Genomic DNA, 23,802 nt, shown 5'->3' with positions numbered 1-23,802 from the left:
GGGAATAAAGTCGAAGATTATGCCCGATTATTCATTAAACAGTGCATTATGTCACAAGGGAATAAAGTCCAAGATTATTCCCGTCTCTACTGCCCGAGCGAAGCGAGTATAATAAAATAGGAGAGGATGGAGCAAAGTGGCAAATAAAAATTTTTAATATCTCATAAAATTTGGGGCAAAATTGGCCACCTAAAAATTTTTCTCAAGAAAGCTAGATGATATATCGTTGCAACAACCTTACTAACTTTAGCCTCGTTTTTTCTACCTCTCGATTCATAGCTACAGCGAAAGTTCGGGCTTTGGAAGCTACAGTTTGCCGCTCAGCGAGCGTGACGAAGCTTCACCACCTCCGACTCCCCCCGTTCGAGACGCGTCGAGTCTCAAAGGAGTCTGCTACGGTCCTGGGCACGAGAAGTATCCGTCGTGGCCAAGCGCTCCTGAGCACCACACCCACGACGAAGACCTCCACGCGGCCTCGTCTCTTCATGGCGGTTCCCACCGTTCGAAATCTTGGACCGACCATACCAGCTACCCCAAGGAAAAACCTGCTCAGTACACGAGGCCCCACGCGAAGAGGCCGAACCCAGCATTTACTCAGCAGGTGAGTTTTTGACCCACGTTAAAAACTAATTAAACGAACGAAATTGAATTCTTGAATTTACCAATTACGGCCAGTTGTAAGAATGTGTTTTGGTAATTGAAGATAACTTGGGTTTGATGAGTAATTATACGAATTATATTGTTTTCTTTGATCAAATAACATTTATTTTGAGATAATCTGATCTTCTTATTCGGTAGATTCAGGAATTCTTTTTTTTTTTTTTTTTTATGTACGTGTGAAGAAATTGGTACAGTTTTTAAATTTCATTGAGGATATTTTTCTTATTCATATGTTGTTTGAATTTCAAGCTAGTCGACGAAATTGTAGAAAACTAAACGTAAGAGACAAATTTCAATTACTTTGACCCGAGTTACTGGTTTTTTTTGTGTGTGTGTGTGTGTTTTTTTTTCTCGATCTTCTTTTAAAAACGAAGGAGATTTTTTCCCGAAAAATAATTCAAGGCAAAAATTTCATTCGTATAATATAATAATAATAATAATAATAATAACAATAATATTTCAGTAGAGATGATTTCTTTAGAGTGGCTATCCTCCAACAATTTTTTTCCCTTAAATTTTTTTCATTCATCTTCATTCATGCGTCTGCAGCTTATAATAATAAGAGACACTTTGGGCGAGTTGATAAACGATAATTTAATTATTTAGAGCTGTCCAACTCGAAAATCTCAGCCTTAAATTCTATTCAAATAAATCATGCTGTTCTCATATTCCCGTAGAACGAAATTTAAGTGGTAATTATTTATTGTTTGTACGTGTTGTGCCCATACGCCATTCGATATATGAATATATCAACTCCGATTTACAATTTTGCCACGACGTGGTCCAAGGTTACGTATTTAGTTGGACAGATTTGTCGATGAGATCGTGATCGGCGCAAAATCCATTTCTAGAATTCAATGCTGTACTTTGTATCCTGGACAATTACACAGTACCAATTTACTTTGACCTCTGTACGCCGATCTTGCCGATAGTCAGATATGAAAATAACCGTTCCACGATCATTTATTATCATCAGTCAATTACAATAATACGCGTGGATATCCTACCGGGCAAATGTTAACTAATCAAATGTCTCTCGACACGCATCGTCGTCTTATTAGTCTCGCGTTTGAAAAATGCCGTTCGAATATTATCGCCAGCATCGAGATGGGTTGTCGACCGAAGAGAAGAAAAATAATTCACGTTGAACCTGACGAGTGATGATAAATTTATTCGACTTTTCAACACGTTGAGAAATATTCAACTTGGTTTTGATCCTGCGATAAAATTACTCGATATCACAAAAATTATTTTCTCTGAGACTATGAATAATATGTTTGAGAAATCTGTGAATGAAAAAAATTGAACCGCTATGATTTGGTGGTACAAAAAAAAAAAAAAAAAAAAAAAAAAAAACGAATCAAAACTCTGATTCTTATGCACGAATTTTAGTCTCGAGACTTTAAATGGAAGTTGAATTCGAATTTAATAAGCTATTCATCGAGTTCAGCTGTAAACTCATTTCGTAAGATGATCGTTACCAAGTTTTCAACGATCCTGCAGTTTCTCAATAAAGATTTTCAACGATGATTTATTTCTTCACAGTTGAAAACTGTGATGGAACGCTGCGAGAAAATACCTGCGGAAACGTACGAGTCTCGGAACCGGAGCAACGTCGAAGCGACGGAATCGAGGCTTTGGCCACGCGTAGATCGCGAGGGTAAATCGATAGGCGACGTCGAGTATGTCGCCCCTTCGCCTCCGGAACGTGAACAGCAACCCCCACAGACCCTCAGCCATGCCGACCTCGAGGCCTATGTCAGGAGCTATCAGGACCCCCAGGTTAGCCAGGTCAGATTACTTAAGGACCAGGCTTAAGGATTTAAATGTTATAAAAATTCAATCCATGAGCCAGCGGAGATGGATCCATCATCTATCATCAATAAATATGATACAACATTGCTAATTGTTTGACAAAAATGAATCAGCTGCTAATCAAATTCGAATGAAATATACATGTATGAGTTGTAAAGGCATCATGATTAGAATAGATCGTTTTTCATTGGATTCCAATGTTTTTTAATCGTTCTTGAAGCGGCGTCGTCAACTCGAAGAACAACGAAGGTGAAGAATTTTGATGAAAGCATCGTTTTTACTTGAATTATTATTGTTTCTCAGGTCGACTTGTACCAAGAAAGCTCCCTCACTCAGGCAGGTCTCGAAGAGTACTCGAGGGTCCAGCACTCCCAGCAGGCCAGCTACGCGCAGTCCGAAGGATACCACAGCTACGTTTCCAGTGTAGACTCGACGACGAACACCCCGTTTTTGGACAGGTGAAAATTTAATTGTTGGTTTTTTTTCTTCTATAACTGATTTTACACTGTCAAGGGTTAACTTTAAAAATCATTTTCGCCGGAATATTGAGTACATAACTTATCGATCAGGCCTGCACTCTCAGAATTGCATGCGAGGACTTTTTGCAAGAAGAAAAATAAATTTAGATGCAAGTTGTCGATCCAGCAAAATTCACGTTTTTTTTTTCATAGGAATTTAAACCAAAAACTACATACTTAAGACTTGACTTTGAAAGAGAGAGAGAGAGAAAAACGTGATCGCATAAACGAATAATTGCAGCATCTTTTAATATCCTGTCCTGACCTTAAGCCAACTGTAGGATAACTATAACTGATCAATTTACGAAGAATCTGTTGTATTGAGGAACCGTTAAGCATGATTAAACACAATAATCACAGTAGGGGTTCAATTATACAACAATAATGTAAAAGGTATATATACTGGTATGAAAAACCGTTAGGATTTATTTCACATTTTATTACGGTATAATAATACTAACAATAATGATAATAATAATAATAACAACAACAACAACAACCGAAGGAGAAGAAGAAGAAGGTACTTTGAGAATCTATTCAAGCAGGGTGAATATCGTTAAACTTCCGTAAGAGAATAAATACTAAAGTCGATGGTCGTCCTTACAGACTGAGAAGAGACAGCGAGGCCGTAGCTCAACGGGTAGTGTCGTCGTGGGAGGACACGAGAGAAGGAAGAGACAGCGTCGTTACGACGTCGAGCGGAAGTGCTTCGAGCAGCGAGACGCTCAAGTGGCATGGTTCGATGTCGGACGTGAGTGTGGCGAGCGGACTTCCGGCGCGTCAGGTGGGCCTTCCGGAGAAATGGCTGCACCACGGCTCGATGTCCGACGTAAGTATAATCTCACCGCAGAAGCAACAGTCCCCGAATTTACGGGACCAGCACAAGTGGCAGGGGTCTTTGAGCGACGTAAGTTTGGCGAAGAACGCCCGGAAGCAGGAAAAATGGCAGAGCTCGATGAACGACAGGAATAAACGTGCCGGAAGGGCCGGACCCGAAAACGCTGACGATGTTGCCACCGAGTGGCAGGAGACCGGAACCGAGGGTAAAATTTGGCCGGAAAACAACGTCGCCGAGAAGTACGTCCTCCACCCTCAACCCACCCCACAGAGTCCTGATGAATGGATACCGCATCATGGATCCATGTCGGATCTCAGCACCGCCGGACTACAGAGCAGCAAGCAACTCATCGCTCACAGTGCCAGGGTTCAGACTCCTCAGAGACATCATTCTGAGAGTGTTTTGTACCTTGATCGCGAACGGAGTCAAAGAAAACTGCAGTATGCCGGTGGAACGCATTCTCAGACTTCACAGGACTCCGGACAGTCGTCGTCTATGAGGTGAGACTTGTTTTTGTCCTTGAAGTGCAGACTGTGCGGATTTTTATGGTTTGGTAACGGAAGGATTTCTACTCAAGGGTTGGCAATGCGCCGGTAGATAGGCAACCGAAGGCACACTTTACAGGCGGTAATTAACTCGGGCGTAACTTCGGTTGCCTATCTGCCGGCGAAGTGACGCTTAGATGGTTAATAAATTATGAAAAAAGACAACAGGGGAAGTTATTGTGGGTAAAATCATACAGAAAGTGAAAAACGAACCAAAAGATGATCGCTTCTCCGATGAGGGATGAGAAAGAGGAAAAAAAAAAAAAACGAAAGATGTAGTAGAGACTGAATTAGACCAAATTTAATCATCAGGAGTTATATTATACGTGTAAAAGTTGCAAAAAAAAGTATATTTATGGTGAACGACAAAAATTATCCAATCAGGAGTTTTTATTTCGAGATATATATAAATGTACATTGTGGTTTGTGAAATGTAAATAATTTATAGTAGGCTGATAAAAAACCAACTTAGAAATTGGTAACATAATTGATAAGAAGTATAAAATTTGTAGCAAGTACTTTGTTCGAATATAACTAATCATATTCGAGACTGAAAATAAAATAAGCACCTCATAAAAATATTCCAGAATGGCTCCAACGTCACCCCAGCAGCCGCAGCTTTCAGTGGCGGAGCGAATAAGCGAGCTGGAAAAACAGCAGCAGCAACAAATGCGGTACACGTATCTCGACCCGGACAAACGTCACCGAGTTTCGGATCCGACGTTAAAGGCGATCCAGAAGAAGGCGTTACTCTCGTTCTACGAACGGCATCACCAAGCTTCCTGGAGGTCCGAGCCGCAGCTTGCTCAGGGCGTCGCGACGCCCGCCCCCCAAAGTCCACCCCCGCAACCACCCCCGAGACCGAGGCCGGCGTCCTCGAGGAGGGCGAGTTCAGCCTCGGATTACGCGAGCGGTGGAGCCTGGCGGGAAAAATCAGGACGAGGTTCAAACGTCCCGGAAATTTCGAGCCCTTGCAGCCCCAAGCATCAGCACAGCAACAGCTGCGGTAGCCTTTCGACGGATCTTTTAGGACCCGTCATCGTCGGCCAGGCGATTTCCATCGACGATTGGGTTCCTGAAAGACCGCCGAAAAAACCTCACCTCAGAAATGCCTACAATGATCGCGTTCCCAGCCCCGACCTTCCGCCTCCGTCACCCCCGACGGTCACCGAACACGAGGTTCTCAACTGCGATGATCCTCTGCCTCCGCCCCCGAGTGACCTGCAGAACGACGCGATCTGCGGACAGATCGATACTAAGGAGAATTCTCACACGGATAGACACGCCGTTGGAAATGATTTGTGTAAATATTTTAATGATTTATGTGTTTTTTTTTTTTTTTTTTTTTTTTTATTTTTTTCTTTTGGATGGACGTTTTTTCGAGGTGATGATCGTGTCCCTTCGCCAAATGTGTGATCAGAATTTTTTGGTCATTTTGTTACGAGATATATACTTAGTCATGTATTGAGCGTTGACTGAATTTTTTTAATTTCGTTTATTGTACGCAAGAAAAAAGAAACACAAAATTAACGAAATTATATACGTATTTATGTAAACTAAAGCACGGATACACCGATACATCGTTTTAAATCATTTTAAAATTATTCAAAATCAGTTCGACGTCGAACCGATTAATTACTCCCGAATTATCATGAGTATTTACACAAACACTGCCGAATACATTCTCTCTTCTAAAACTAAAGTCGAGATACGTAATAAAATCACTGAAAAGTGATTATTGTACCAGTTAAATGCCGATAGAATCAATATTTTTTTCTTAAATACTGATCATAACTCACCAAAAAATTATGAAAGTGAAATCGTACGGCAGTTTACGTTTTTTACGATTCCCTGTATAATTGGACTTAATTAAATCTCATTATATTCCAAGGAATCTAATATACCAAGTAAATCCAATTTCGCTTATATCATAGTAATTCCATTATTATTAGGATTATCTGTAAATCCTACGATATACGGTATAAAATCTCGGAAAAAACTGCTCGACCTGACGTATGAATAAAAAAAAACAACAACAACGTACTTCTTATAATCAATCATCACGATATTGTTCCACCACAGTGCAGAGGACGCAACAACCGGAGCGACAATCGACTCGTCGCTCCTCGAAACACGGCCACAAACGGGACCAAGATCGTGTGAAATCGCCGAGCAAATCGTCAGGCGAAAAGAGCAGCAACCTGCACTTCGTGCGCTCCTCGACGAGCCTAAAACAAGCAGAATCGGGTCCAGCGGTGGAAAACGGAGTCTCAGCAGGATTCGCAACGCACCGAATGGTGCCGACGGGTCGTTCGAGTCTGCGCTACCCGGCAACGCAGAAACTGATGGTTAACGGACGGGTGGCACCACTTCCGGCGCGACGGTTGTCCGAAGAGCGCATCGTGTTTCCGGCGCGACCGCCGGCGCAGCTTCCCGATCTTATTTCGCAGCGGTACAGTGACTCCGGGAACCAGAGACCGGCCCCCCAGGTTCCGGTCGAGCCGAGGATCCTGCGGCAGGAGTCGATGCGCGCCGAAAGCTGTGCCAGGATCGACGCTTCCGGTCTGCTTCGCAACGATTCCCAAAGGCTCGAGTCCTCCAGCGGTCAGCGGCCGCAACCGCAGGTCCCAAAAACCGAGTCGAAGGGCCCAGCGCAGCCCCCAAGGCCCAACTACCTGCCGCTGCTCCAGGAGGCCTCTAAGTACCCGGAGAACGGGCTCAACTTCACACTTGGAAGCCCAGTCAAGACGAGCTACGAAGCCAGCTCGAAACTCTTCGCCGAAGGCAGTCCTCAAAAGTATCACGAACCCCCGAAGTATGTGCCCAACTCTCAGAGAACGATGCAGGAGAATGGACAGAGGAACTATTACGCCCTTCCTCCGAAGTACGCCGACCTTACACCAGCCCAAAAACCTCAGCCTCAGACCCCAGTCGATAGATATTCCGCTGGATCATCGCCCGGATCACCACCCCCGCCGCCATTGGCACCCAGGCTGAGTACATCCGGTAGGAAATCACTTCCGCCACCGCCGAGACCGGCTCCTCCTCATGGGCAGCAGCAGGGGTGAGTGTTTTTTTTTTTTTTTTTTTTTTATATATAAAAAGTAGGAATATATTATAGATTTTTGTGTTTTTGAAATTAAGGTGTGTTCTAAGGAGCTGGAACACGGGTTCACGTGAATGATTTGAGAGTATAATTTACGGGATTCGATTTGTTTACATTCTTTTCGTTGAGTATCTGTTGATCGATTTGAAGTTTATATTTTGCTGTGTTTCTTTTTTGGGAAGATGATCGCGATACTGGTACATAGCGCTCTGTTAATTGTTACATGTATTGATGATCGAAAAATGTGACGAATATAACCTCAAAATTGCAACGCGCCTCGCGACAAAATAAATGGATTAAAAATCTGTGTGATATTTGTTCAGTCCTGACTAAACAGTGAAAGCTTTGTAAGGATAGCACGATTGGTTTACAAAAAATTTCAAATCAATTTCTTGTTTTGAGAGAAAATTAATCCGAATCCTGTGAATTCTCTTGAATCGGTCACGTGACTCCGGGTTTGGAACACCTCATAAGGACCAACTTATCAAATGAAATTTCGATATTGATAATCGCCTCATGATATCAGGTCCTTCTAATTTTTTGGATGAAAATTCTCTAAGGACTTAATTTGTTGAAGCGGTTATTCTTTTTGACATTTTCAATTAATTCATTTTGCAAAATATCGCTTTCATATATCACAATCGGTACGAAAAAAAGACTTTCCAGAATTAGACTGAAGAAATTTCGTTGTCCTTTGACCGTACGTTTGCTAATCGAACGTCTTACCCCATAAATATTTTCGTAATCGGCCAGAAATAAAGTCCGCTTGGACTTTATTCATGGCATAGAACAAAAGTGAAAATATCTACAACCAACGGATCACCGCGTCTGACCCCGTCGCCCTGACGAAATCGTCGTGTAAGGTGTACAGGAATCAACGATGCCGTTTATATTTATTCCTCTTTCTGTATATAGAAATCGCTTTGTCCTCGGTTGTATCGTTTGCAACAAAATTTCATGCAGAATTCGTCAGTCTTTAATCAATTATCTCGGGATGAATTTGATTAAATATAATCATCTTTTTGCACCTTGCGTTAAGGTGATTGATGGGCCAAATATCGATACTATTTATCAATGATATTTCGAAACGCTCGTGTATTGATGACTTATCAAATAATTATATATACTCGTTTGCTACGAATGTCTCCTTTCACATGCTAAAATAGAAAATATACTCGAATTGCAAATCGAAGCAAAAAATGCATCGATGACTTATCAAATAATTATATATACTCTTTAGCTACGAATATCTCCTTTCACATGCTAAAATAGAAAATACTCGAATGATAAACTGAAGATTAGGTAGCTATGCGTCATTTCAAGTGACTTCGAAATTCTTACGATCTAGTAGATTCGATCGATTTCACTTTACGATTGGTTATTCTATTTAGAAAATAACTTCCGGAAATTCGACGCAACACTTTTTTTTGTTAAATATTTAATTATTGATACTGATAACGATCAATTGATGACAATGTTAACATAACTTCTGAAAAAAATAAAAAAAGAAACATCTGTTTCAGATGAAATGAATCCACTAGATCTTTAGTTAACCAATTTTGAAACTGTTTGAAATCAAGCCTCTGTTCATAATCCAATATTTTTTATCTTTCTACTTCGAATTTGATCTTCACAGTTTGCGATTACAATGATTTCATGAAAAGATCCAGATTCAACCAACATCGTTTATTATTAACTGTACAGAAAATCGTGAAAGTTGCCGATCCTCCGGAAGCTCAGGCACTTGCAATTTTAAAACCGCGTGGAACGAAGGTTGAACAATATCGAATTGCAATTTTTTTTACACCCATATAATGTATGCGCCCGAATTCTTTTGTTAATTCCTATTCCGCATGCTTTTATAAATTCTCTTTCGACTACCACCGGAAATGAATTGACCAAGCGTGTAGCTGTAAGTCTGCTTTTGTACTCAAGCAAACGGAGTTTGGCTCATCACGCAGAGTCCGTGAAATTGCACGTAAAATACCCACGGAATACCGTAAATTAGGCATTTCTTCACTTTGTATCCATATGCATCGTGTATTTACCGTATTTCGTAAATTCATATACTAAAAGCCAGTATGATGAATTGACTCCGATAAGTCCTGGCGAACATACGGACGATCGAATAACATAAAGCAATTATTTTCACCAAGGAGTTAATAAATACTCAGGCCTTTTATCAATTCTAGTATCATCAACTCTAATACCGGAAACAAAATAAAATAAATATCGATACAGTTTATTATTTGATTAGTATTATTTCCAATCGAAATTAACAAAAGTTTATCTTTTGTATTTTGAAATTAATTTCTTCCGGACTTTTATATTCAAATTACTTTAAATTAAAAACTTCTTTCGTTTGAAGATCGTAGAGATCTTGAAATTCTACGAAAGTAACCGTTTGTTTATAAAATTAGTTGTTTGTTTCTTTTTTTTTTTTTTTTTTTTCTCATCACTTGTTTTTTCATTTATCACATTTTTTTTTCTCTCGACTTTTCCGCCCTGCAGTTTCTCTGAATCAATAGCGTATCATTTTTATTTTCACCCAGAGTTACAGTGACTTTTACCAATGCCTGAAATTGTGTATAATTATTTTGAAAACTATGCAACTCACAACGAATAATTATGAAAAATAAAACAAAGTCAAATTCGTGGGTATGAACATCAGCAAAAACAAATCACATGGTTCTTATAACCATTCGTTGATGGCATGGATATATCGACACGTGACCCCTGCGGGATCGCATATATCTGCATGTAATTATCATGGTTACGGTCTAATTTGCGCCTTAATAACTTTCCCTAAACCTAAACCTGAACTGGCTTCTCCCTTTTATCCGGTCAGGCTTCTAATGTATTCACCATCTTCTATCCCATGTTATGGTTCCGCAGCGACTGTTAAGTGTTAAAGAAACGCGATCCCATATCCCATCTCCAACCATCCGCCACGGTTCCTCAGCCATGCCATGTACGCAGGTTTCACCGTTCCTGACCTTCCTCCATCGGGTCCGAGGTTAAGCGAGATGAACTCGTCCAGGTCCAACATCTCGGGCGAAAATTCAGAATTCCGCCGTCGGCTTAAAAATAAAAAGTAGAAAGTGTGTCGGGAGTAAAAGTATTTTTTCGTATAAGGGGAATCGAGCAGATGATGGGTGGGTGTGTGTGTCCTTTATTTTTTTTTTCTTATTTCTCTCTCTCTCTCTCTCTCTCTCTCTCTCTCACTCACTCTCTCTCTCTTTTTCTCCCTCTCATCGTATTGGTTTGATTAATATTATTTTTACAAACAAACAGCGCGTTATGCACGTAGGTACTTTACACGTTCAACAAACGCGTAGTTTATCACCGTCTACGCGGAACATTTCGATAAAAACACATTTTTCAATCATCAGTAATCGGAACTAGTTGTTTTTTTTTTTTTTTTTTGTTTTTTTTAATATTCTTTTTTCGTTTTTATTTTTTTTGTTTGTTTTTTTTTTTTTTTACTAACGAACTTGTAATTCCGAAATCTACAAACGATCGTGAAAATTTCCCACAACGTTTACTTGTTCTGTTTTTGTTTTTCCTTTTCTGTTTAAAAAGTATGAAATTGAAATTATGTGGCATTTTCACTCCGAGAAGTTTAATAAATATCAAAAGTTTTAATACTGTTGAAATTTGAATTTTACTCTCGAATTGTATTCTATATATGCTATATCTGGCTGTGCATGCCGATCGCGTTTTCCCTATAAGATTTCTCTTTTTCTAATGGTCGAAAATTAAGAAAATCACAATCTGTGCTGTGCAGTCGTTGAAAAACGCTGTCAGGATTCACTAGAGACTTTTTTTTTTTATAACACTACGAAACAGATTCAAGCTGACATGTTTGAAAATTTTGGTAAAAGTTAGTAACGTTATCGTAACGATTCAGGCTGAGAAAAAAAAAACCGTTACCTTCCGCTATTTCGGAATTGTCTGAAATTTGGCAAACCGTAATAGAGCAAAAAAAAAAAAAAAAAAAAAAAAAAAAACACGCATATTTCGAAATTCATTCTTTATAATAATAATATTCTCTCGTCGCGAGTTGTTCACGTGATCTGAAAATTACGTACACATCCATTGTTCAACGGTTCAACAATTCTCATATTTAATTTGTTTTTACTACCTATGGATGCATTCCGAGGTGGCAAATGTGATGTACATAATTATTACATTGTACATATATGTAGTTATACATTACAAGAGTGTACATGACATGTGTACGAGTTAATGAGCCCGTAACTCCATATCGGGATTCTTATTTCAGGCACCAATTGTCGCTGATATCCGTTCTCATAGTTTGACAAAAAAAAAAAAAAAAAAAAGATAGAAAGAAAGAAAGAAAAAACAATAAAAAAAATAAACAGAGACTTTTTCTATTGACAATTTTTACGAACATACTCGCACCGCTATCAAGCAGGAATCCACCAGTTTTGTTCAAAATTGATATATATATATATATATATATATATATATATATATATATATATATATATATATATATATATACCTACATTTTTGAGTGAAAAAAATATATAGTAAACGAAACAAACAGACAAAAATCATATTCGCACGGAATAGTTAGAATTTTGTCATATTTTATCGTAACTTATCTATCAATTTATATATCATAAAAATGTTAATATTTCTCAATACTTATACGCATATTTATCACAATGTTATAAAATTTGGAAAATATCCACAATTTACGTCTAACTTCTTCTCAATCTTGACGTCTATCCGTTTCTCTGAGATTCTACGAAGCGTAACGAATTACGGACAAACTCAGGATCCTGCGGGACTTCCGGTCTGCGAAATCCCTCCGGGTGAAGTTGGTTGGGCCCCGTACGTACGGTAGATGCTTCGTTAAATCTAGACACGCAAATTTTGTCACGGTATAACGTTATGGGCACGTTTCACGATCGTCTTCAGAGAGTGGAAACCGGATGGACTTCGAACAAACGGACAGCGAGACAATGGAGCGTCTAAAGTGCTTTCTCTGTGTGTGGGTGTGGGTGGATGGGTGTATTTAACTTGGAAGAATCGGCGGAACACTTGTCCTATTACTGGCTGTCCTACTACAGGTCGCATCTATTCGCAGGCTTAACTGTTTTCGAACGCCGGTCCATTGATCGCGTGATATTGGGCTACGGAATGAAATTACTTGTTGCGGGTAGCTAGCTAATCGATCTGTCCGAATCGCACGATCAGATCTGTAACGGATCGCGTCGTTTCGCGTGATATTTATTCCCTTGTAGCAATGAATGCGTACACGGAAATTGAGAAAGAGAAATACAAAAATTTTTATTCTGAGGTAAAATCAAAAGCTTCGATTTTATTCTTGATCGGTGATTTGTTTTTTAAACTTTTTCGTTGAAATCTGGAAATGATTTTGAAAAATTTTCTGTTTGAATATTGATTAATTACTTTTTTTGTTTTATATTTTTTTGGATTCCGGTTGAAGCAAAGATTGGTTGACGGGATCTGAAAATGCTTTAAACTCGTTTTAATCGACGGATTGATTCTAGAGATGTTTTATAAGGTTGTATAAAAATGAGGTGTGAAATAATAAATACAATTTTACGACGCAACAGGCGCGATGGAATTTTTATAAATAACAATTAATTATTCTTCCGACGCGTGTGCGTGCGCCACGAGTAAACGGAAACTTGAAACAATAACGATCTACGTCATTTTACTTAATACGACTGCTTCGGTTCAACTGATTTCTACGTCAATCGTTAACAAAGAAAACAAATTTTTCCTAGTAAACAAGTATTTTGTTCTCGTCCAACGCGATATTCTCGATCATCGGTACTAAATAAAGAAACACAATATATCCTACGATCAGGAACTAACACCTCGAGTCTTTGAACAAAGTTTAAAGAAAGTATGATAAATATTTATTGAGATGCTTAAAAACATCGTAGGTATGAAGAATAAAAATTCGAAAATTCTGTATGACATTCGAAACCAAGCTAAATCATATTCTGAAAAGACGAACTTTGCTGTCGTTATTTATTAATTTGAATGTTTATTTTACTCCCGAAAAAATGTAATTTTGTATTCATATTTTTATTTTTGTATATCAAAAGTTGAACTTTTGGAAACAATTTTCGATGCACTGCGGACACCCTGATTATGAAAAAGACTGTAACCTGGAGTAAATTGATCCTCCAAGTAAAGGTCATGTCCAGCTTCTTCTTTCACCGATGCCTACGACAGACTGTCACCTCTTTACTCACTGGGCCATGAATCCTTGGGCCATAAAGCAGGAGCCCAGAGTGGCATGGAGTTCGACTCGGGCATTGCCAGAGCTGGCGATGATCTTTCCTTCGAACCCAGAATTTTTCAAACTTCCTTTGGAAATCAATTGAGATGAAAAAACGAACCGATTGCAACGATTATTCGCGAATTTTTTTTTTTTTTTCGCCGTCTTGATCCTTGTACGATCCCGGATGCAGCGGGACGCTCGATCCTCGATCTTTCGAGGCGATAAGTGTGGATTTTCACCTTTCTTTGTTCCCTCCGCGCTCTGATTGGGTCAGTGACTACTTGCCCTCGTGTGACGAACCACCGACCTCCGAATCCTCCGCGGAACGCGTACAATAAACGAGAGGATCTCCTCGTCGTTTTAGCGCTGACGGTTCTTTATACCGTGAAATGAAAACGTCGAGGAGACGTCGTCTTATTTGAGAATTTATCCATACGAAAGTTGAAGTTACAGTCGTTTATAGTTTTGTGTTGGAAAAATTTTCACAGTCGATTTAACCCCTTTATTCGCTTTTTTTATCAAAATACTTTTTTGGTTCCACGTGGTCCCTGAAATATTTCTAAGTCTAAGAAAAAAAAAAAAAAAAAACAAACATATAAAATCAATTTGTTTATTTATCGCAAGAATAGAAAATGGATACAAATTTTCACTGATGCTTCTGTAGTTTTGAAATATTAATATTATACGGCAAAGGATATAATTCATGCAAAACACTCGCTCGGCGAATAATTCCTAGCGATAAATATAGACGTCAAAATTCACATATTTTTTAAGGTATTTAAAAAAATTCTAAGAACAATATGTATTCCACGAAGAACAAACGAATGGAATTAAAGCTGATCCGTTCTTGCACGTCGTTCTGCATGAGACAGAACGTGCAGGTTCAGCTGTAAAAATAACCGCAATTGTAACGTCAGTGATTTCGTGACTTGTACAATTTGCCATTCAATCAAGTCAGCGTTGTACGTTATAGCGTATCTGCCGCACTGCAATTTCAGTGATTCTTGTACGGTAGAACCGTTTTGTCACATACCTAACTACACGATTTCTTTCTCCCCCTCCCCCCGCGTCTTATTTATCCAAGTAGGTATATAATGTAACAGTAAATACACAATGGCCACAATGAATTACCGTGGTCCGGAAGGGAAAGGTAAACAATAAAATAACGAGAAACTAGACGCAGTTGATTCGAATTTATAGAGTTCTTAATTACGGCCAAAAGTCAATTAAAATAAAATGAACGTTACGCAACTCCTTCTCGTTTATGACGGACACGGAAATGGAATTAATGTTTGAAATTGTCGAATAATAATTATTTCATTTTTTTTTTTTTCTACTTCAAGTATAATTTTTACTTCCATTTCATCTGAACTCGTTAACGAGAAACTTTATCTCTGGCATTGACAAAGTGCAACGATTTATGTCCAAATTTCATAAGCCTGCAATTAAGAAATTAGTTGATAGATGACGTGACGACGTTGATAGGTTCAGTGAAAATGGTGATTTTTTTTTGTTGAGGTGAATGAACGTGGTTCGAAATAGACTTGAGCTTTTATTTGATAATTCACGATGTGACGAATGCAGGTAGAGACGAGAAACTGGATTATTCGCGAATGTCTCGACTCGTGTAACAGCAATTATGTAGTCTAAAAAACGATTTCGAACCGTGAGTATATGTATACGTATAGTCGCGCAGTCGTTAACCCGTCTCAGAACGGAAGCTGAAATTTTATAGTTTCTGGTTTTATTGTCAGGGTCTGCCGACTGCAGGAGATAATTTGCACCCGCGAGAGCGAGAGAAACAGAGGAAAAGGAGAAAAATATCATTCGAGAAAAGCTGCCACTCTTTAGTTTCCGCATAGCATTATCCTGCGTCGTTTTTCATACGCAACCATCTTAAACGATATAATTTGAAAAATGCAGCCCGATTGGCAAGAATTCAAAGAAATAAAAAAGCAGCTAATGTCTTTTACAATTTTTAATAATCTAAATAGATAGAAGAGAAGATAATTCTGTGATCGTTTTAGCTCATAGCGTTTTTTGACAAAATTCTCATCGTTGGAACATCTCGCTGAATTTAATATACGTTATAGCAGTAAAGTTAGTGAAGAAAGTTTAAAAAATTTATTCTGACTTTGCCGCCTTATAAGACTGACGTGCAATGGCTAATATAGGAGATCGACAGATGGTATGGTATTACGACATGCATTCACGTACGTTAACCGAGTTTGCCACCACCTGTCGTTGCTTCACGCACTGAAACGTGGCCCTTACAAAAAACAGAGTCTCATTGTCAGGTGAGTTGCTTAAAATCAACGTGAACCTTGTTCGGTAACATTTTTATAGTTGAAACGAATTTTTAAAACTCGTTTTCGCATTGTAAATAATCTCTTGCACTTGCTCGAGACGATTCTTGGCTCTTTTTTGCTCTAAAGTGCAATGCAGTTCTTTTATTACCATGTTTACACAACAACTGTGATCAGTGTTAGATTTTTCAACCAATCAATTGTCACCTGGCACACAATTCCACATCGTTCAAGTCAAATTTCCAGGCTAAGTTCTTCACGTGGTTTACAAACTCCTTCCCATGTTCTGATGATCTCGTAGAAGGTATTTGGATATCTTCAACGTCATAAATTCATTTCCTCTTTCATGTTCATGCATTGATGAACAAATGATGACAATTTGACCTGACTACCGGACACTTTGGATACCGATTACGATCTTCGTTCCACGAATGAACATCGAACATCAAACATCAAACATAAGGGTCGAAACGAGGCCAGATCATTATCAAAGGATACATTAAAGGACTAAGACTCAGCTAGGGAGAGGAAACTTGTGGTCTGAATAACGTCCGTGTAGAATCAATTCTTGGTGATGTCAAGTCCAGGACAATGGCCAGACTCGAGGGACAATTTCCTGGAGGCTAGAAGCACGTTGCAGTGACGGACACCGGACACGTAATCACGAAGCGTCGCGTACCGTCGAACGGGATTTCGTTTCGCGGTCTTGCAGCAAATTGTCTGAGATTACACGTTGTCCTCAAACTGAACGTTCAACTGCCGGAATAACACACCGTACCTGGTTTCACGTTGACGTATCCTCGTTACAAACGTCCTGCAGCCTAGCGTCCTTCTCTACTATCTTTGACGTTGCGTGTCGCAATGCAATACGATCAAGGATTCTTACAAAAGATTTGAAGATTTGACATGATCGTTCGAGCAATGGACTGATTTATCACCTTGGACTTGACGATTTTTGTTTATTCTCATCTTGTCATCGCTCATCGTACCCAACGAAATTCTAAAGGTTTGAAAATTGCTACAAAGTGATTTTAAAGGAGACGAATCTGCGTCGATCTCGTCGGACCAGATTAGAGAGAGCACGAAATTCATTTCGTTCACTCAAATGATCGTCTATCATCGGACATCGGCGTCATGTTTGACCATCAAGGACTTCCAACCAGAGATGAAATGATTACTTTTGTGTGTAAAACACCAATGTTACTTAGGATAGATGGATCGATGTCCTTCAGGATATTTACTAAAATGCCTAATTGTTCTTGTAATTGTAAAAATCTTTTACCATTCGTAGTTTCAATACTTCAGCTTCATTTCATGCAAATTTTTATATCATCCCAGATTAAACTCTCGGTCCTGAAGCAGATTCGATCCAGATATAAAATATTTTCGGATTGTTGACGACAAGCCGAGTCTCACAGACCTTTTTTCTTGGCCACTATTCTTAGGCTTGAAAGGCTCCTTAAGGCACGTGCCTCGTGTCATCGTTATTGCCGAGGAGGATTACATGGGACAACGGAACAATATCGCCATTCCATTGTGCGTCTGGTCTTCAAAGAACCTTCTTTCCTCTCCGGGACGTATCTACCTACAAAATGACCGTGACCATAAAAATCCTTCAGTGTCCGTAGTCGCACAGCTGTTGGGGCTTCCGAGCTTCACAGATTTTTGTTTTCCGCAACTTTGCCGTGTCATGATTTCGATTTTTCGATCATTTCCTGCGTCTAGCTGTCTTGGAACGTGAAGCCACAGATACGGAATACGTTGGATCTGCTTCAAGGTCTCAAATCATTTTCGAATACCTTATTCCGAATCGTGAGATATTTCTGGATCGAAAGTTTGAGCTTTGCAGCTTAGACGCAAAATGCTCAGCTGGTATTTGGATGAGCACGTGCCTAGCTAGTGTATATAAATACACTGAAGTACACGCGAATCTAAACAGAGTATAAACGCGATGTACGTGAAGTTTAGTAAAAAAATCGGCACGTGACCTGTTGGTAAACAGCGTGTATCCTGAAGCTTCAGTAATTACGCTACGTAGCAATGTTGGTACATACATATACGAAGACTGTTTGATTCTCGTCTATTTGGGAGATCGAATCCAAGGAAGTCGCGCACGTCATCGGCTATGAATAACAACGTTTTATTCAAATCTTGAGATTAACAAACCGTCCAGCTGCACTGGGATTATGTACGCATGGCCATTAAACACGCGTGCGTGTTTGATTTCACACGTGCGATCGTTATGATTGATATCTTTCATGCCCACTAGGGTGGCGCAAAAAAACCGACTATTTGTTTTTTTTTTTTTTTAGTCTCGTGTGACAAAATGTTAGTATTTGATATTTTAAGAGCCCACTCCAAGGGACAGCTCAAAAAAAAAAATTTTAAGAGGTCGCTCCAAATTTTTTAATGTGTCAAAAATTGTCAAAAAATTGAATTAAAAAAATTATATTTTCAGTATTTTGTTTGATTTTTAATTCATGTCGTGGTGTATTGTTATCGATTCTTTCTTACTAAATCAAAGAAAAAAAATTTATGAAATTTTAATATGAATATTAAAAGGTCGCTCGAAAAGATCTAAAGAAATGCATCGAAAAATTGAAAAAAAATTATGAACGACCTTTCAAAATTCAAATTTTGAACTGAAACTTTCGGAAACTTATTATTTTTTTTTTTTATCTATAAAATTATACTGTAACGAGAATAATTTAAAAAAAAATCGATTTTTGACGATTTCTGATGTTTCAAAAAATGCGGAGCGATCTCTTAAGAATTTTTTTTGTACTGTCCTTTGGAGTGGGCTCTTAAAACATCAAAAACTAACATTTTGTCACACGAGAATAAAAAAAAAAAGTTAGTCGATTTTTTTGCGCCACCCTAATGCCCACACGTGAATGTAACTAAACTGAACAGTGAGACATAACTTTATACTGAATCGAGTTTTTTGTAATTTGTTTCATTTTTTAAGGCTTGTTGAATTATCTACCAATCCCATTACGTAATCTCATTACAAGAAAGAAAGCCGACTGTAAACACCGGGAAGCCAGTTTACCACTAACTCGATTATCGCTCTGGATATTCTTTTTATTTGGCTTTCATGTTACTTTATATTTTCGGTCTCACCTGGATATTGTTCTTTACTGCTTTCGTATAATTATTGTACAGTACAAAGAAAAAGAAAAAAAAAAATCAACATCATGCAAATATTGAAGGGTATTCAAGTTGACTTTGAGAAATGTTATAAACATGCGTTTAAAACCAAAGAACAAATGATCGAATGTTTTATCAGTCAAAGTAAACACAGGAAATCATGAAGGAAATCATCCGACTCCCGGCAGTTGTCTAGGTCGTAATCTCGAGCTGCGTTTTCGAGATATAGGTACACCTACGGACTGACTATACGTTACAACTAGAACCTCTGAAGTGCGAAAATAAACTAGTGACATCATCGTTCCCGTAAGAAAAGCGAACAGTAGTGTAATTTTCGCCGGTGTGATAACTCGTCGTCGTCGGTTAACGAAATCTCCATCCGATGGCAGAAAGTCGTTACCCACCTATACCTATATATGTAAACCACGAATCCAATATCCACCGCGGTTTTCTAATCTTTGCAACATGGTCGGTATCTCTCCTGGCTACCGATCGATAGATGGATAAAAAAAAGTGACTCATGACTCTGAGCAGAGTGAACAGCGTGACACAAGTTACGGACAACGAATCTATCATAATGTTGATGTAATAACTGCTCCTCCTCGCACAGTGTGTTCGGCAACTTTGAGTCAAGAACTTTTTAAATCCAATTCGGAGTCTCAAGGCAGTCGTGCATTGTGGTGGCTAGATTGGCACTCGGTGACCATCTTTTCGACCCATGTGTGGAAATGTTGATATGGTTGGATACGAGTATCGATCATTAGACTAGACTATGCGAGACATTGGCCAGATGGATATGATCAGCTGCTTCTGTACCAGGTACGGTTCAATATTTTAGGCCATAATGCCAAGGTCTTTGGGACCTCTAGAAGCATCGATTTGATACCAATCTTAGGATTCATTCTTTGCCTCTTATTCCAAAGTGTAACAAATGATGTTCGGATATTTCTTTACAAAATGAGGAGGTTACTTTTTCTCGAACTCTCTAGGAATACGATGTAACTCTCGTTACAAAGAAAGTCGTTTACCTATAACATAACCTCAAAACGAATGATGTAGAACTTGTGTTGCATCCGGATCAATATGTACCTACTCCTCAGTCAAATGCTGACCAACAGTACCATGAACTTGGCTGTAGATATATTGAGTTCTCCTAAATGGAGGCTTTGAAACCATTATGGTAATCCTGCATAATTCCATAGAGAAAAACACCATTACCTTACTTTTAGTTTGACACGTTACATTGAAGTACTCCTGTAGGTACGAGTTTTTCTTGAGCAAACTCAGCGCTGACGCGTGATAAATGGTGAATATATCTGGTGTAAAATGTGACAGGTTTGAATGTTCCGGACATTCTGCTGGAGTTGGCATAGTTGAACGACAACTATTACGACGATTCTGCAATCAGGTACGGAAGTGCATCGATAGCAAGTCGCAAAGCGAGTTTGTTGATGAATGTAGGTGTACCAAGTCGTTACTCGATATCTGCAAACGTCGTTGACCGATGCAGGGTTTAGACTTTACACATATCTATAACACGTATCAGTTGGCACTTAGATTCTCGTCCGAAGAGCGATAAACTACCGCAGCAGTTATAACGGAAAGGAGATGATAAACTGTATCAAAGGGTATCGACTTGAGCTACCCACGTTTACGTAACTGCATAAATAGTTACGTAGGATTTAAAGGAGAGCGAATGAGCGGCGGAAATTGCACCCGGAAGCAGCCTCCGTATGTTACACTTCCAATTGATCTGCATATATGGGATACATCGAGGGACTGCACAAGCAATTATGTGGAGCGTTGAGAGAATTATTTATATTACCTTTCATTAGGTAGAAAGCGAGAGGTGCACTCAGCTTATGGAAAATAGGATAATTCGTGTCAAGGAGGAGGTGCCTTGGAGTTTTATAGTTGTGCAGTTAGTATATAATATAGGACACACGGTTATAAGCAATACGAACACAAGGCTCGATGCAAAATCAACCGAGTCATTAAGGAGAATTTTGAAAAGGATATCATCTTCAATCGACAAATAAATTACTTTGAAAGAATGAGCTTTAATCACCCTTTTTATAGGTTTTTAGGCTCGGTATTTCGTCATCATTCTTTCACGCGTGCTTCTCGCTATTTCTCTGTTTATTATACCTACTTGTACTTGAAGACACACGCGAGAGATATCGTTCCAAAAATTGCGGCATCTCGAATTCGTTTCACCATAATTCAGAGTGTTTAATGCATTCAAGTACGTTGCTTCGCGTGATTCGCCAGATAAAAATCAACGTTTATATGTCTTCCATTGACTATGGAAACGTTTTGCAATTCACTGAACACGCTGGCCGCCAACCTTGATTCTAATTGAGGTCTTTAAACCTATTCCAAACTCTTTACCGGCATCCATTATGTGACAAATCGAAATTAACCATCTAAGACGAAATACGAACGAGATGAGAAAGGAATTCTTGTATAACGTTTTATAGGCTGAAGTAAGTCTTTGATTATTTTCAATTTTCCGAATGAAGTTGAAACCACTTCGTTCGTACCTTGAAATTCACTATTGAATCAATAACGTTTTAGCAGCTCGTATTTGTTTCACTTATCATAACAACAGCTCTCTCCTCGTCCATGACGAGCTCTGACCAAACCTCCGTTTTCTCTGTCGGTCAGTTTTTCTCTCCTTCTTTCAAACAGCAGCAGTTCGTACAACCATGCAGAGCCCAAGAAACTTTCTGACTGTGAAACACGACTAAATATCTCCTCCGAACTGTGCTGGGCTGTAAAGAAACAACAACAACAACAACAATAATAACAGTAATATTAAATTCGTTGAAAAGGACTGCGTGACTCCCTTACCTAGGACAATTGCCTCGGGCTGGTCTGGTTCTCATGACTGTCCGACAACCGATCACCCATTGAAAATACTCACTCCTTGAAGCCTCTTATTATCCGGGAATGTAAAAACCGCGATCCACAGCGAAAACCGATTAACAACTTGGTGAGGAAGAATTTTTGAATCAACTATTGTTCACAACCAAGTCAAAGATTACATGGCGATGAGAGAATTATCTCATTTCAATGACCAAGGATACTCTTAAAAATTGTTCAAAAAACTCAGCTCATGGATTGTTTTCCAAGATAACAGATTCGTTCTTTAAGCAATACGTTGCACACTGGGGTCAAAATCATACCATGGAATGTGTACCGTAAATTTTTATACCAAAAAGTTAAAAAATCATTTCATTTCATCCAAGATAAGTAACGAAATATTGTCAAAAATCCCGATCTCCAGCGAGGAGGTGTATTTCAGAGATTAAAAATTTACGATTTCGTTTGAAAACTTGTCAAGTAGGTATAAATTTTTATTGACAGTCGATGCCGGTATGACGTTCGTCGTCTTAGCCATGCTCGAAATTGGGATAAACGTTGAACTCGCGAGACGTATAAAGTGTCCGTATAATCGAAACGAGAAAGCATTTCTGGGCCTCCGGCATCGTTCTTCGATGTTTGGTTGTGGTGTCTCTTTTCTGGCTGGTCCACGCTGTTTTCACTCTCGAAAAGAAAGGTTTTCAACTCTATACAGGCGGCGATAATTTATCCCAGCGTGAAATAGGTGGGAGAGAATCGCGTGACTCCGATTATCGCTTCCGAACAACAATCGCTCCGCTTTTCTTCTCCTTCGAACTTTTCTTCTCACTTTTCTATCTCGCCGCGTCACTTTATCATCGTTTCTCTTTTATCTCTCTCTGTAACAAACCCCCCCCCCATCCCCCCCCCCCCCCCCGAAATTACACGAGCAACAAAAACGGGGTCACGCAATCTCTCGCTAACTCGCCACGGAATTTCTTGGATCTTAATCGTCTCGGTAAAGACGTCAAAATTCAGACAGACTCAAATAAAAATAATAAAAAAAAAAAAAAAAAAAAAACACACGAGATAATTGGAGTGCAAAATTGAGACACGCGATTGGATCGGATATTCGAATCATGCACTTGTTTCTATAACCGAAACAACGGCGTATGTACATGCGAATTGCGAGATGCCCGGAGCTCCGTTCGTGGGTAAAAATGATGGAAGAGAGAGAAGGGAAATGAAGAAGAGGGTGAGGTGGAGGTAGAGAGAGGAGAGGAGAGGAGAGGAGAGGAGAGAAAAAAACGGCAGCATTGACCTGTCGCCGGTGACCAATAGCCTCGAGGTCAGACTCGGGAGTCTTCGGCCGTTTTCGGGCATCTTCGGTAATTGTGGCCTCTGGCTGGCTGTGGTACCTGGCTCTGGCACTCGGGCTTCAGGGGCTTCGGTTCACCTCGGGCGAAGCGCCGTTCACCATTCCGTTGACAGCGGTGGAAAGGCGAGCGCCTAAAAGTGTGGTGTTTAAATCTGAGGGAATAAAAACGAGAGGGATTGAGGAAAAGAGTATTAAAGAAAAGAAAAAAAAGAAAGAAAGAAATACGGAAACCAGGAGGATTAACGTGCGCGAAGTTGTTCACTTTTGGCTTTAAAATTGTTGGGCCTTAATCGATCGAGTTGTACGTTGTATTGGGTGACAAAGTGCGCCTTTAAAGTTGTGAGTTATTG

The 23,802-nt window shown here is 39.3% G+C and overlaps 1 protein-coding gene across 1 annotated transcript in view; it reads left to right on the top strand.

The window, feature by feature from the left end:
- LOC124404653 (protein Shroom) overlaps positions 1-23,802 on the top strand; it is a 142,771-nt gene that overhangs the window by 86,077 nt on the left and 32,892 nt on the right. Inside the window, exons 5-10 of the mRNA XM_046878987.1 lie at positions 280-601; positions 2,206-2,442; positions 2,779-2,933; positions 3,600-4,331; positions 4,964-5,679; positions 6,459-7,440. Of these exons, the coding sequence (XP_046734943.1) occupies positions 280-601; positions 2,206-2,442; positions 2,779-2,933; positions 3,600-4,331; positions 4,964-5,679; positions 6,459-7,440 (3,144 nt within the window). The remainder of the gene's footprint in view (positions 1-279; positions 602-2,205; positions 2,443-2,778; positions 2,934-3,599; positions 4,332-4,963; positions 5,680-6,458; positions 7,441-23,802) is intronic.

This window comes from Diprion similis, chromosome 3 (genome assembly GCF_021155765.1).
Source record: "Diprion similis isolate iyDipSimi1 chromosome 3, iyDipSimi1.1, whole genome shotgun sequence".
Taxonomy (NCBI): domain Eukaryota; kingdom Metazoa; phylum Arthropoda; class Insecta; order Hymenoptera; family Diprionidae; genus Diprion; species Diprion similis.
The sequence above is the reverse complement of the archived record's forward strand: the minus strand, read 5'-3'. Positions and strand labels throughout refer to the sequence as shown.